Source organism: Hemiscyllium ocellatum, chromosome 1 (genome assembly GCF_020745735.1).
Source record: "Hemiscyllium ocellatum isolate sHemOce1 chromosome 1, sHemOce1.pat.X.cur, whole genome shotgun sequence".
Classification (NCBI taxonomy): domain Eukaryota; kingdom Metazoa; phylum Chordata; class Chondrichthyes; order Orectolobiformes; family Hemiscylliidae; genus Hemiscyllium; species Hemiscyllium ocellatum.
In genome coordinates, this window is record NC_083401.1 from 31,235,946 (window position 1) to 31,252,132 (window position 16,187).

At 40.8% G+C, this 16,187-nt stretch overlaps 1 protein-coding gene across 2 annotated transcripts in view; it reads left to right on the forward strand.

Moving 5' to 3' along the window:
- polr1a (RNA polymerase I subunit A) overlaps positions 1-16,187 on the forward strand; it is a 164,340-nt gene that overhangs the window by 16,758 nt on the left and 131,395 nt on the right. For both annotated transcript variants that reach the window (XM_060843736.1, XM_060843650.1), the window contains exons 5-9: positions 4,996-5,081; positions 6,637-6,755; positions 12,147-12,233; positions 12,960-13,068; positions 13,305-13,479. In XM_060843736.1, coding sequence (XP_060699719.1) covers positions 4,996-5,081; positions 6,637-6,755; positions 12,147-12,233; positions 12,960-13,068; positions 13,305-13,479 — 576 coding nt within the window. The remainder of the gene's footprint in view (positions 1-4,995; positions 5,082-6,636; positions 6,756-12,146; positions 12,234-12,959; positions 13,069-13,304; positions 13,480-16,187) is intronic.

A 16,187-nucleotide genomic window follows, 5' to 3' on the forward strand; every position in this document is an offset into this window, starting at 1 on the left:
AGAATTTCATGCATCAGTGAGATCATTCACTACACTTCCAAAGAAGATTGAACAAGTTGATTCTCGAAAGACAAAGTCTGTCACAAAAGCCACACATGAAGTTATCCCTGCCTAGAAGCATGTAATGATTTACATACTAATGCCTTATTTGTAAGGCTGGTGTCTGTTTCAAAAAACCTTTGAAACTGCTTATCACTGAGGTGGCAAATTCTTGCCACAGCTGATGTCACCATTTGCACTGATTGTCGACTTGTTTTCCACTTGTCATGAACAAGACTGGGAGCTTTTAAGTCTCTTTATACAACAGCCTCAAAATGTAGGTCAAGACATCATGCTAATCTCTTCTCACAGGCTAATAAGAACTTTGACCCAGAAGCTGTGAAAAAGGGAAAACTTGCTATTGTTTTAAAAGGTCTGTGGAATCTGCCATCGAGAATTTTTGCAAAAGACTTTTAAGGTATCACGTTAATTACAAGGAAATTGATAATACTGTTGTTTGACAAAAAGAAAATACTGGCACATGTGATCTCGCAACCCTTGAGCTCGAAGTACCACAGAAGGAAATTACAACAGGCACCACATGGTCAGATACAAAACAGAGCTGCAAACATAACTACCAGCTGCAAGTAGAAGAGCTGAAATATGAAGGCAATCAGGGCACAGAAGCAGACACAGACTGTAAATGAAACACAGAATTCTTTGAAAAAAGCCTGGCTAATTATCGTCCCATCAGTCAACTTTCAACCATCATTACACTGAATCAGATAAGTTAATCGCTGTTTTAAATGTGGCCTACAGATTTACAGTAGTGAGTACAGTGGGTTCTTCCTTGATTAAACTTAAAATATAAGCCATAACTATTAATTTAACCTGGGGCAGTGTTTGTAGAGGAATAAGACTGTGTTAATTTCTGGGTCTGTAGATTGTGAAGGAGCAAAAATGGCCTTTAATAGACAGTTAGAAGCAATGACGAATTTGCAACAGCAACTATATGTGACAGATGGCATTTATCAGAAGGGGGATGTCTCCGATACAGTCACATCGATGGGTTAACTCCAGGAAAGGTAAGAGAGGTAGGCAGCTCGTGCTGGAGTCCTTTATGGATATACCCATTTCAAACAGGTATGCTGGTTTTGGAAAATATAGGAGGTGATGGATTCTCAGGGGAATGTAGCATGAACAGCCAAGTTTCTGGTATTGAGACTGGCTCTAATGCAACGAGGGGTTCCAAGAGATCAAATTGTGTTAGGAGATTCTCTAGTCTGAGGTACAGACAGACATTTCTGTTACCAGCAGCGAAAAAGCAGAATGGTGTGTTGCATTCCTGGTGCCAGGATCAAGGATGTCTTCGAGAGGGTGCAGAGTGTTCTCACGAGAGAAAGGGGCCAGCAAGAGGTCATTGTCCATATTGGAACCAAAGACAAAGGAAGGGAAAAGGTTGAGATTCTGAAGGGAGAGTAGAGAGAAATTTAGGCAGAAATTAAAAAAAAACACGTCCTTGAGAGTCGTAATATCTGGATTATTCCCGTGCCACAAGCTAGTGAGGGCAGGAATAGGAGGACAGAGCAGACGAATGCACAGCTGAGGAGCTGGTGTAGTGGAGAAGGATTCATATTTTTGGATCATTGGAGTCTCTTTTGGGGTAGAAGTGACCTGAACAAGAAGGACAGATTGTACCTAAATTGGAAGGAGACTAATATACTGGCAGTGAAATTTGCTAGAACTGCTTGGGAGGATTTAAACGAGTAAGGTGGGGTGGTGGGACCCAGGGAGATAGCGAGGAATGAGATTGATCTGAGATGGGTGCAGCTGAGAACAGAAGTGAGTCAAACAGTCAGGGCAGGCAGGGACAAAGTAGGACTAATAAATTAAACTGCATTTATTTCAATGCAAGGGGCCTAACAGGGAAGGCAGATGAACTCAGGGCATGGTTAGGAACATGGGACTGAGATATCGTAGCAATTATGGAAACATGGCTCAGGGATGGGCAGGACTGGCAGCTTAATGTTCCAGGGTACAGGAATGCAACAGGAAGGATAGAATGGGAGGCAAGAGAGGAGGGGGAGTGGCATTTTTGATCAGGGATAACATTACAGCTGTGCTGAGGGAGGATGTTCCTGGAAATACATCCAGGGAAATTATTTGGATAGAACTGAGAAATAAGAAAGGGATGATCACCTTATTGGGATTGTATTATAGACCCCCCAATAGTCAAAGGGAAATTGAGAACCGATCTTGTAAGGAGATCTCAGCTATCTGTAAGAATAATAGAGTAGTTACTGGAGGGGATTTTAACTTTCCAAACATCGACTGGGACTGCCATAGTGTTATAGGTTTAGATGGGGAGGAATTTCTTAAATGTGTACGAGACAGTTTTCTGATTCAGTATGTGGATGTACCTACTAGAGAAGGTGCAAAACTTGACCTACTCTTGGGAAATAAGGCAGGGCAAGTGACTGAGGTGTCAGTGGGGAAGCACATTGGGGCTAGTGATCTTAATTCTATTCGTTTTAAAATAGTGATGGAAAAGGATAGACCAGATCTAAAAGTTGAAGATCTAAATTGGAGAAAGGCCAATGTTGACGGTATTAGGCAAGAACTTTTGAAGGCTGATTGGAGGCAGATGTTCGCAGGAAAAGGGACTGCTGGAAAATGGGAAGCCTTCAGAAATGAGATAACAAGAATCCAGAGAAAGTATATACCTGTCAGGATGAAAGGGATGGCTGGTAGGTATAGGGAATGCTGGATGACTAAAGAAATTGAGGGTTTGGTTAAGAAAAAGAAAGAAGCATCTGTCAGATATAGACTGGATAGATCAAGTGAATCCTGAGAAGAGTATAAAGAAAATAGGAGTATACTGAAGAGGGAAATCAGGATGGCAAACCGGGGACATGAGATAGCTTTGGCAAATAGAATTAAAGGAGAATCCAAAGGGTTTTTACAAATATATCAAGGACAAAACGTTAACTAGAGAGAGAACAGGGCCCCTCAAAGATCAGAAAGGTGGCCTTTGTGTGGAGCCACAGATAATGGCGGAGATACTAAATGAATATTTTGCATCAGTATTTAGTGTGGAAAAGGATATGGAAGGTATAGGCTGTAGGGAAATAGATGGTGATCTCTTGCAAAATGTCCAGCTTACAGAGGAGGAAGTGCTAGATGTCTTGAAACAAATTAAAAGTGGATAAGTCCTCAGGACCTGATCAGGTGTACCCGAGAACTCTGTGGGAAGCTCGAGAAGTGATTGCTGGGCCTCTTGCTGAGATATTTGTATCATCGGTAGTCACAGGTGAGGTGCCAGAAGACTGGAGGTTGGCAAACGTGGTGCCACTGTTTAAGAAGGGCATTAAAGACGAGCCAGGGAACTATAGACCGGTGAGCCTGACCTCAGTGGTGGGCAAGTTGTTGGAGGGAATCCTGAGGGACAGGATGTACATGTATATGTAAAGGCAACGACTGATTATGGATAATCAACATGGCTTTGTGATGGGAGATCATGTCTCACAAACTTGATTGAGTTTTTTGAAGAAGTAACAAAGAAGATTGATGAGGGCAGAACTGTAGATGTGATCTATATGGACTTCAGTAAGGCGTTCGACAAGGTTCCCCATGGGAGACTGATTAGCAAGGTTAGATCTCATGGAATACAGGGAGAACTAGCCATTTATATACAGAACTGGCTCAAAGGTAGAAGACAGAGGATGGTGGTGGAGGGTTGTTTTTCAGACTGAAGGCCTGTGACCAGTGGAGTGCCACAAGGATCAGTGCTGGGTCCTCTACTTTTTGTCATTTGCATAAACGATTTGGATGCGAGCAGAAGAGGTACAGTTAGTAAGTTTGCAGATGACACCAAAATTGGAGATGTAGTGGTCAGCGAAGAGGGTTACTTCAGATTACAGCAGGATCTGGATCAGATGGGCCAATGGGCTGAGAAGTGGCAGATGGAGTTTAATTCAGATAAATGTGAGATGCTGCATTTTGGGAAAGCAAATCATCACAGGACTTATACGCTTAATGGTAAGGTCCTAGTGAACAAAGAAACCACGGAGTGCAGGTTCATAACTCCTTGAAAGTGGAGTCCCAGGTAGATAGGATAGTGAAAGAGGCTTTTGGTATGCTTTCCTTTATTGGTCAGAGTATTGAGTACAGGAGTTGGGAGGTCATGTTGCGGCTGTAAGGACATTGGTAAGGCCACAGTACAATTGCGTGCAATTCTGGTCTCCTTCCTATTGGAAAGATGTTGTGAAGCTTGAAAGGGTCCACAAAAGATTTACAAGGATGTTGCCAGGGCTGGAGGATCTGAGCTGCAGGCAGAGACTGAACAAGCTGGGGCTGTTTTCCCTGGAGTGTCAGAGGGTGAGGGGTGACCTTATAGAGGTTTATAAAATTATGAGGGACATGGGTAGGATAAATAGAGAAAGTCTTTTCTCTGGGTTCGGGGAGTCCAGAACTAGAGGGCATAGGTTTAGGGTGAGTGGGCAAAGATATAAAAGAGACCTAAGGGGCAACATTTTTCATGCAGAAGGTGGTACATGTATGGAATGAGCTGCCAGAGGGTGTGGTGGAGGCTGATACAATTGCAACATTTAAGAGGCATTTGGATGGTTTTTGAATAGGAAGGGTTTGGAAGGATATGGGCTGGGTGCTGGCAAGTGGGACTAGATTGGGTTGGGATATCTGGTCGGCATGGACAGGTTGGACGAAGGGTGTGTTTCCATGCTGTACATCTCTATGACGCTATGACTCTAAGTAATTATTTAGAAATGGTGATTTCATATATTCAGCATCTTTGAGTTGCTTGAATATGGAGGGGATGTTGTTCTGCATGACATGCACAAGTGGCACTTTGGGAAAAGAGAGACTTGAAATGAATGCATATACAGAAAAATAGCGCAAGCAAACTTTCAAAGATATGCTGTCTTGTGAATAAGTGTATTTAAGTTTTTTGGAATGTTTTAATATTTACGTTGTATTATGATTCTGTTTTGTTGCAAGGTGAAAAATGTGAGTGACTGCAAAGATAAATTGATAGGCGATTTCTGGAAAAATGAGATGAAATCAAGAAAGTGTCCAAACTGCCAGTAAGTGATTTCTGTCCATGTTCTGAGGTGATATTACTTTGCATGTTGTAGAATATATTTGTGCAGAAAAAGTGCCTGTGGCAGCAGATAGTTAATATTCCTTTTGATGCTCATGCCTGCAGACTGAAGATAATTAATGATTAAAGGAATGGAATCTGCATTAATTTTTTATTTTGTACAGAAAATCTACTTGAGCTTTCCTCTTCGTCTACACCTTCATTCTTAGCACTGGTTATAATGGTGGTATTAAGAGTCACCAGAGATTTAGCACATAGCAAAGCAAGAGGTAACATGCTGAGGAGCCTGATTCTTCACTTGCCCAGTATTATGGGGTATAGAGCTGTCATAATTAATGGACATGAGGTAGAGGGAAGTGACGAAGAGACCTCGGGAGTTGTAACATAGAAATTAGGTAGTTAGAAGCTGGTACTACCTCAGTGTGCATGTCAGCTGTTGCAAACCGAGATACATCAACCATGTCAAGGATCAAAGTGCAAAGAGAGTTAATGCCAATTTATAGAACCAGCCCTGTTATGAAAAGCATGATGTGCTGCAACAAGTAGGAAATGTGATGCTGTCAGTCAGGTTGCAAAATTCAACTGTTGCTGTTTTTCTGTTGCCCCAATGAGTTCAGATTCAACACAAAGAAAGATATTAAAGCTTGCATCTTTGTGTTTTTTGTGACTGAGTTACTAGGAACTGATAGGAAATGTATTTGTTTTCATGCAAGTAATTACTTATATCTTTCCTGGATTGTGATCTATGTTCATTCTGTTGTACGTGAAACCAATGGTTACTATTAACTAAGAACTACAGGAGTAATTTAACAGAAGTTTAACTCAAAGCAGAAAAAAAAAACAAGGTTTTAGGTTTTTTTTGCATGTGCTCTTAAACAGTAAAGTTAAATTTGTACAGGCAATGTATTGCTGAGTAGAGTTTTGGAGATTTCAAAGGGATGAATGGAAGAAATTTGCATTTCTGGAGAGGCTATTGTGGAGATGTGCAGCAGGAAAGTGTGTCTAAGAATTAGGGAAACCTTGCAAATGCTGTCAAGTCATGGACAAGACAGCACAGGATAGGTGATTTGTAAATTATCAATGGAAAGGAGTTGTGAAAGCATTGTGAACGCAAAAGGAGGAATCCAGCAGGCGATGGACAGTAGCACACAAGATGATATTATGGTTGTGTAAAGCATTGATGTAAGGAGCCACAAACACTTGGTTGAAAATATGGGTTTCATTTTTTGATAATGTACGATTTTATTTGAGATCCCATCACGTAATGTATATGTCTACACTATTAGAAGTAGGATACATAACCCAGGAAGAACTGTAAGTAAAGAAATAGAAAAGTGGGGTCGTTTGTATCCTTTCAAAATTCATTTTGAACATCAAAAGATGTAAATCAAAATTACTTCATTGTTTGCAGCAATCTATTTCCGTTTTAAAACTCTTTATTGCAATTGGAAAATATCCTCCTGATTGTGTTTGCTGAGTAGACTGAGGTAATAATGAAGTACTGGATTGACAAAATGTTTTGTTTACATTCTCTGTAGAGCTGGCAAATCAGTTGTGCGGAAAGAACACAACAGCAAACTAATTGTGACATATCCCACAACTGCTCTGAAAGTCAAAGAGAATGATGATACAGCTGAGGCTGTGGAAGACAGTGGAGGTAAATCGGCATAAACTTACCTGTGCATTATATCTTTCTACAACTGCTGAGCATGGATAGGGAATTGTGCTTTCCATGCAATATTCAAAGATTTCAAAAATAACTTCACAAATACTTCAGAACACCTATGAAAAATAATGTAGGAATGCTGTTCAAATTGGGTTTTACTACATCAGCAATGTGCTGCAACTAGCATGTATCTCTCCAACCCGTGCTGGGAGACGGTTGCTAGGTGTACTGCTTTGTTGGGCATATGTTGACCAAACTCTGGAGATGCATGTAAGCAAAATACTATAAATTTTGGAAATTATAAATAAAATGCTGGAAATACTCAATGGGTCTGGCATGAAACTAACTGTTTCTCTTTCAACAGATGCTGCCAGACCTGCTATGTTTTTCAGCATTACCTGTATATATTCCAGCATTTATTACTGTTTCCTTGTTGATGTGCACCTGTAACCATTTGTATGGTCAAGGAGACAAATATATGAAAAAACATTTGGTTGTGAATACTAGCACTGAGGGATACAACAGAAAAGAAACAAATGGTTAACTGGAGCTTAAATGGCATTTTTTTTTCTGTTCTGCCTTTGTCTTTTGCTCACCCATTGCTTTTGTTACGAGTATTAATATAGTTAGCATTTTCGATTTGGACATCCCTGCTATAACTGGGAAATGCAGAAATCATTTTATTTAGTTTGTTTTGTTGTATTGCATTTTGTTGTCACTCTCTGTTCTTTAACTGGAAGTTCAAAGCTGATACTCCAAGACCTCAGCTCATGACCAATTAGAATGGAGAACATAGAATGTTACAGCGCAGTTCCGGCCCTTTAGCCTTCTATGTTGCACCAAACTGTGAAATTAATCTGATGCCCGTCTAAACTACACAGTTCCATTATTATCCAATGCCCTTAATTTTGGAGAATCTATTTCTGTTGCAGGCAGACCATTCCAGGCCCCTACTACTGAGTGAAGAAGCTACCCCTAAAATCTGTCATAAAACTATCATCCCTCAATTTAAAGCTATTTCCCCTCTTGTTAGCCTTCACTATCTGAGGAAAAGGGTTCTCACTGTCCACTATATCTAACCCTCTGAATATCTTATATGTCTCGATTAAGTCACCTCAACCACGTTCTTCTTCAATGAAATTAGCCTCCATTCCCTCAGCCTTTCTTCGTAAGACCTTCCTTCCATATCAAGCAACATTCTGGTAAATCTCCTCTGAACCCTTTCCAAATCCTTTCCTCTAAATGCAGTGACCAGAACTGTATGCAGTACTCCAGGTGCGGCCTTATCAGTGTCTTGTACAACTGAAGCATGACCCCGTGGTTCCGAAACTCGATCCCCTACCAATAAACAGCAACATACCACATGCCTATCAACCTGGGTGGCAACTTTCAGAGATTTATGCACCCTGACACTGAGATCTCTCTGCTCATCTACACTGCTAAGAATTTTACCATTCGCCCAGTACTTTGCATGCCTGTTATTTTTTCTGAAGTGAGCTATCTCACACTTTTCCACATTAAACTCCATTTGCCAGTTCTCCGCCCAACTCTGCATCTTATCTATGCCCCTCTGTAACCCACAACATCCTTCGGCACTGTCCACAGCTCTGCTGATCTTCATGTCATCTGCAAATTTACTAACCCATCCTCCTATGCCCACATCCATATCATTTATAAAAATGATAAACAGCAGTGGGGCACAGCACTGGTAATTGAACTCCAGGATAAACATTTCCCATCAAACACTACCCTCTGTCATCTTTCAGCTAGCCAATTTCTGATCCAAGCTGCTAAATCACCTTCAATCCAGAAGTTCCGTATTTTGTGCAATAGCCTACTGTGTGGAACCTTATCAAACGCCTTACTAAAGTTCATATACACCACATCATTCGCTTTACCTTCATCCATCAGTTTTGTCACCTTCTTGAAGAACTCAGTAAGGTTAGTGAGGCACTACCTATCTTTCTCAAAACTGCGTGGACCATCCCTAATCAAATTATTCCTTTCCAGTTGATTATAAATCCTATCTCTTTTCCAACACCTTACCCACAACCGACGTAAGGCTCCCTGGCCTATAATTACCAGGGTTGTCCTGATTCCCCTTAAACAAGGGAACAACATTTGCTATCCCCCAGTCTTCTGGTACTACTCCTATCAACAATGATGACATAAAAATCAAAGCCCAAGGCTCTGCATCCTCTTCCCTGACTTCCTATAGAATCCGAAGATTAATCCCATCCAGCCCAGGGTCTTATCTATTTTCAGATCTTCCAAAATTGCTAAAACCTCCTCGTTGTCAACCGCAATCCCATCTAATCCAGTAGCCTGCATCTTCGTATTCTCACTAACATTGCCTTTTTCCAATATGAATGCTGATGAAAAATTAACGAGTTCTGAGAAGATTTGTAGCTCAGAAATGAAGCTGCATTAGAATATTATTTCAATAAGCCACTACACACCGCAGCATAAAGGAACTATACAGAGCAGAGGAAAATCAACTATACAGTGTATTTAAAAAAATGGGTACCCAATGAACACTGTCTACTGATTTCTCAGCAACAAACCCAAGCAAGCAGACAAAATGCGTTCAGAAACCCTAGCCACTCTCCTCCACATCAAACATCTTGGAAATGACTGCCAGATTACTCAGACCCCTTAGCATCATGGTAGCCCACAAACCCACCAACACACCGAAGCAACAGCTAATAAACTTGAAAGCTCCTATACAGACAACACGCAAAACTAATGTCATTTACAAAATACCATGCAAAATACTGTAACAAACACTACATTGGATAAACATGCAGAAAACTAGTCACCAGGATACATGAACATCAACTAGCCACAAAAAGATGTGACCCATTCTCACTCGTATCCTTACATATAGATTGAAGGACACCACTGACTGGGGCAACACATCCATCCTAGGACAAACCAAATAATGACACGTACGAGACATCCTAGAAGCATGGCATTCCAACCGCAACTTTGTCAACAAACACATTGACTGGGACCCCATTTACTACCCCCTGAGAAAATAACAGGAAATAACATCACCGAAGGAAATGACATTACCAACCCAAGGAAGCCCAAAAATATATATCGAAAGCTGCTACACCACCAGTGCTTCATCTGGAGTTTCACTGAAGATGTTACCTGGTTTGATTAGATTAGATTAGACTTACAGTGTGGAAACAGGCCCTTCGGCCCAACAAGTCCACACCGACCCGCCGAAGCGCAACCCACCCATACCCCTACATTTACCCCTTACCTAACACTACGGGCAATTTAGCTTGGCCAATTCACCTGACCCGCACATCTTTGGACTGTGGGAGGAAACCGGAGCACCCGGAGGAAACCCACGCAGACACGGGGAGAACGTGCAAACTCCACACAGTCAGTCGCCTGAGTCGGGAATTGAACCCGGGTCTACAGGCGCTGTGAGGCAGCAGTGCTAACCACTGTGCCACCGTGCCGCCCAGAACGTCACAGAACGTCTGAAAACAAAGCTTCCAGCTCAGCGAGCAAACCTACATTCAGAACTGACAAAAAGTATTTGTTAAGTGCTTCCCTTATGCCCTCAGATTCCACACACAATTTTCCACTATATCTTTGATTGGCCCTAATCTTACTCTTGTCATTTTATTCCTGATATACCTTGGTTTTCCTTCATCCTATCTACCAACAACTTCTTATGTTGCCTCCTAGCTGCTCTTAGCCCTCTCTTTAGGTCTTTTCTGGCTAACTTATAACTCTCAAGCCCTCTAACTGAACCTTCACGCCTTATCCTCACATTAGTCTTCTTCCTTTTGATAAGACCTTCTGCTTCTTTAGTAAACCATGGCTCCCTCTCTCGACAACTACCTCCATGCCTGATAGGTATATACTTATCAAGGGCCTGCAGTAGCTGTACCTTGAATAAGCTCCACATTTCAAGTGTGTCCATCCCCTGCAGTTTCCTTCCCCATCCTATTGATTCTAAATCTTGCCTCGTAACATCGTAATTGCCTTTCCCCAGTTACACCTCTTTCCCTGCAGTATATTCCTATTCCTGCCTATTGCTATTGTAAACATACCCGGATTGTGCTCACCTACCTCCAAATCTAACACCTCGCCGTGTTCATTCCACAGGACCAAATCCAATTTGTTGGCTTGTCTCCGTACTGTTAGAAACTCTTCTACATGCATTAAACAAAAACTGATCCATCTAATCTCCTTGAACTATATTACTTCGTCAATACTGGGGAAGTTGAAGCTCCCCGATAACAACTACCCTGTTACTCTCACTCTATCCTTTCCTGTACATCCCTGGAACAATTCACAAGCCGACAGAAAGCTCCAGCAAGGTGACCGCTCCTTACTTATTTCTAACCTCAGCCCAAACTCCCTCCACGGATGAGTCCTCGAATGTTATCCCAGCTGCAGTAATACTACCCTTGAGTAAGAATGCCACCACCATCTCCGCCCACCATCATCCTCTCTGTTCTTATTGAAATTCTGGTGCTCCACTGCACTACTGAAAGGTTGCTGCATTGATGGAGGTGTGGCTTCAACTCTTGAATCAATGCCCATTTATCTTTTAGAATGAATGTACAAGGGTTCATGGCATATTGACCAACATCCATCCCACAACCAACTCCATAAAACAAGTCAACGCCATGAACTGCAACCTCCCACAGCACTTCCCAAAGATGTAATCTAAAAAATCGACTTGAAGCTATTGAAGGAAATATTGGAAAGTATGATCCATAGTTTTGTTAAAGTAAGAGTGGGAAGTGAAGAGTTTAGGAATGAAATTTTGTTCAATGGAACCCAGGAGGTAGAAGACATTGGCTGAAGGTCTTATGAGATGTCAGCGGAATGGGGAGCTCTGGACATGTAATGAGTTATGTTGTTATGTGACTTGAAAATGTTGTATTGAGGCTGAGAAAGGATTTTGAATTGAAGAAAAGAAGCCATTGCTAGTTTCCTAATGTTCTGGCTGTGATTTGAACAGGTGAGTGTGGATTAACTGTCCAAAAGTGTGGCACTGGAAAAGTTGGCATCGGAGGAGCAGGAGAATCAACATTTCGGGCATAAGCCCTTCATCAGGAATGTGATGAATGCCCAAAACATCGACTCTCTTGCTCTTTGGGTGTGTTCTGACCTGCTGTGCTTTTCAAGTGCCACAAGTTTTGACTTTGATCTCCAGCATCTGCAGTCCTCACTTGCTGTGTATATATTTTTCAAGTTTTCATACATAACAGATGGTACACTTAGAGTGATTAATGAATTCTAATGTCATTTGCAATACATTGAAAATGTTTATAAATGCAAGTTCTAATTTTTAAAATCATGACTTGAGACTAGTATTTATCTTTTTTTTTCTACCTTTTGGACAAGGTTTTGATGACTTGTTGTTAGGAAAACGAGGATTTCTGACTCCCACTACTGCAAGAGACCACATGTTGGCACTGTGGAAAAATGATGGTAAATGGTTTATGTGTCTGCCTTTAGGGGGACTAATGGTAGTTTCAGGAGAGGGTGGTAGAGACAATTTAATTATGCTCAAAAGGATGCTTGGCAAACTTGCAGGAGGTGGCCGTTCCTATTAAACCATAAATATGTATTTTTGTTTGTGAAATTTGACTTTTTGATCCATTTACAAGCCTGTCATCCATTTACAAATGCTCAGTGTTTGCAGCCTTTGCTTTTGAGTAGAGGTGGTAATTATTCAGTATTAAGGAGAAGCGGTTATGTTGGCAATCCATAGCTGATCTCCTTATTGTACAGCTGACTTGGGCATGTATCCATTTATGACCTGTGGTTATGGAGTGTCCACATCAAGTCCTCCATGATCATTGAGCTTCACACTGTTGCATCTTTAATCATGAGCGTTGCATTTTCATTTACCCATACTGTTATAGTTTTCATTATTGGACTTTTACTAGTGTTATACTTCAGTCTATGTTTAAGTGTAATGGTAATGGCCTGGCTTAATATTGCTGTGTTTGTTCTAAGACCATAGAAGTAAAAATTAGGCTGCTCTGCCATTCAATCATGACTGATAGATCAGTGTGAATTAAATTCAAAAGCAATTTTACTCTAAATCTTTGACAGTCTCTGATCTACATGCTATGAAAGGCTCAGGAAATAATGCTATATGCAAAATCTATATCCTTGTCCTTCACTACAACCAATCTATTATTTCTGTAGGTTTCTTCCTGAAATATCTATTTCCTGGCTTGAGAATACATGGGAATACAAAATCTAGCTGGAATCTTGACATGTTTTTTCTGGATGTACTTGTTGTACCTCCTTCCAGGTAAAACTGCGTTAAACAGTCAACTTGTCCAGGCAAATGGCAATATAGTATCAAAATGGTAATTTTGTTAAACATTTTCACATTTTAAAAAACATACATTTGTTGCAAGTCACAGTTCTCAGAGTTCTTTGTGGGGAAGAGTAACTTCCGGTACAATAGGTCTGAAATACCACAAAAGATTTTCAGAATGATTTGTGTTTCTGTGGCACATCATCTTTTGTTTTTGCAATCAATAGATTTCGTCCAATCAATCGACTGGGAGACCAGATGTTCACCAATGGTCAAACGGTTAATCTGCAAGCTGTGATGAAAGATGTTCAAGTGATACACAAGCTTCTGGCTCTAATGGCACAGGAGCAAATCAAGACAGTACAATCCATTTACACAGAGGAGATATCAGCAATACCTGTTGTAAGATATTTTTTATGTTTGTTTGTTTGAAATAACTGCAAGCTAACTGCTGTTAACTAACAAAATCCAGTTTAAATGCAGCTATATGACTACTTCACACTGCATTAGGGAAAGCAATCTGCCATGCTTACCTGGTCTAAATCTAAGTCCAGACCCACAGCAACTTCTATTGACTCTTAACTGCCCTTGGCATGACTGAGCAAGTCCGTTTGCTGGAAACAGTCAACAAATGCTGACCTTGCCAGTGACACACTCATCTTGTGAAAGGAACAACTCAGCAACTTGGTAATGTTCCGGTCATCTCTGCACTCTGCTTCTTGTGTGTAAACAGACTTCTATCCATGACCTTTATCTTCAAGTTAACCTTTTTGTATGGTACCTTATCAAATGTCTTTTGGAAATCCAAGTAAGTCACATTTCCAGGCTCTCCTTTTATCATTCTGCTAGTTACGTTTTCAAATAAACTTTAGCTTCAGTTATTTTCTGCCTAATTTTGACCCTTTCTCATGCTGAAGGCTCATACACAATATCAGAAAGAAAACATTACCCAGGAGTGAACACTTTCTGTTCACTTGGCAAGAATTTATTTATGAAAAATAATTTTGGTAAACTCGGGATAACTTTCCCTTATGGATCAATATGCTTTCTGGCAGTCATGATGAAAGCTGGTGTGCAGGGTAACATATTAGATGAATAAAGGATTGATTGGTGAAAAGAAAGCAGAGGTGGGCACAAGTGATCATTTTTGGGCTGACAGGATGCAACAAATGTTGTGCCACAGGGATGGGTGCTGGAACCTTAATTTATTTACCGTCTACATAATTGGCTTGGATGAATGGGTTGAATTTACTAATAGTACAAAAATAGGTAGGAAAGTAATGGACACGAGTAGAGGAGTGTCGACAGAATTACAGAATCATAGAGCTGTACAGCACAGCAACAGACCCTTCAGTCCAACTCGTCCATGCCAACCAGATATCTTAACCTCATCTAGTCCTATTTACCAGCACCTGGGCCATATCCCTCTAAACCCTTCCTATTCATATATCCATCCAGTACTTGTAAATGGTATAATTGTACCAACCTCTACCACTCCTTCTGGTGGCTCATTCCATACAGGCATCACCCTCTGTGTGAAAAAAGTTGTCCCTTAGGTCCCTTTTAAACTTTTCCCCTCTCACCATATACCTATGCCCTCTAGTTCTAGGCTCCCCCACTCCAGGGAAAAGACCTTATCTATTTCCCCCATCCATGCTACTCATGATTTTATGATCGGTTCAGTGATGGGCAAAATTTGACAGATGGAGTATAATGTAGGAAAATGCAAGCATGTCCACTTTGGCAGGAAGAATAGAAAAACTGCATTTTAGTTAAATAGCGAGAGACTGAAAGAAATGATTAACAGAGGTGTCCTATTAACATACATCACCAAATCATGAATCCAAATAGTTAGAAAAACAAATGAAATGTTGTTATTTATTGCAAGGAAATGGAAAGTAAAAGTAAGAATATTTTTATGCAGTTGTATAGAAAAGGTTAAGAGGCTAATATATAGAGTAATATATACAGTTTTAGTCTCCTTATTTAAGAAAGGATGTGAATGCATGAGAAGCAGTTCAGGGAAAGTTGCCTTGATGAAGGTTATCTCGTGAAGAAATGTTGGACGAGGTGGACCTGTATCAAATTGGTCGCAGTCTAACAATGTGGAATAAATCTTTTAGGACAGAGATGTGGAGTAATTTCTTCGTCCAGACGTGGTGAGCCTGTGGAATTCGCTACCCAGAAAACACCCAAGGCTAAAATATTGTATGATTTCAAAAAGGAGTTGGATATAGAACTTGGGGTTAAATAGATCAAATAGATTCCTGATGAAGGGCTTTAGCCCGAAACGTTGAATCTCTTGCTCCTTGGATGCTGCCTGACCTGCTGGGCTTTAACCAGCAACACATTTTCAGCTCTGATTTCCAGCATCTGCAGACCTCACTTTTTTATGCTAAATAGATTAAAGGCAAGGGAGGAAAAGCAGGAACAGGATATTAAGTTGGGTGATCAGCCATGATCATAACAAGTGACATAGCAGACCTGAAGGGCTGAATAGCATACTACTGCTTTTAGTTTCTGTGTTTAGAAGCATGAGATGTAATCTTATCGAAACAAAATGTCCTTAGAGGGTAGATACTGAAACAATAGTCTCGCCCTGTGTGACAGACTAGAACTAAGGGTTCGTTCTGTAAAAGCAGAGATGAGTAGGAGGTTTGTTTTTGAGGATTGAGTCTTTGGAACTCTCTTTCCTAGATACCAATGGAGACAAGGACACTGAATATTTTTAAGGAAGGGAGGAAGATTCTTGACTAGCATTATAGTCATGTGTTATCTTCAAGGATTGCAGGTTTGAGGCCACAAACTAGTCAGCCATTATTTTATTAAATGGCAAAGCAGGTTCGTGGGGGCTGATGTCCTACTCCTCTTATTTATGTTTGTAGCTTTGAAAGGTTGTCCTGACTCCCTTTTTAAATTAGAGTGGTACTGGAAAAGCACCGCCGGTCAGGCAGCATCTGAGAAGCAAGAAAATCGACGTTTTGGGCAAAAGCCCTTCATTGCTGGTTTCCAGCATTTGCAGTCCTCACTTTTGCCCTGTCCTGCCTCTCTTGTCTATGACTATCTCTTTCTGATATGACTGATAGCTGATCTCAGTGAATGAGACCGCT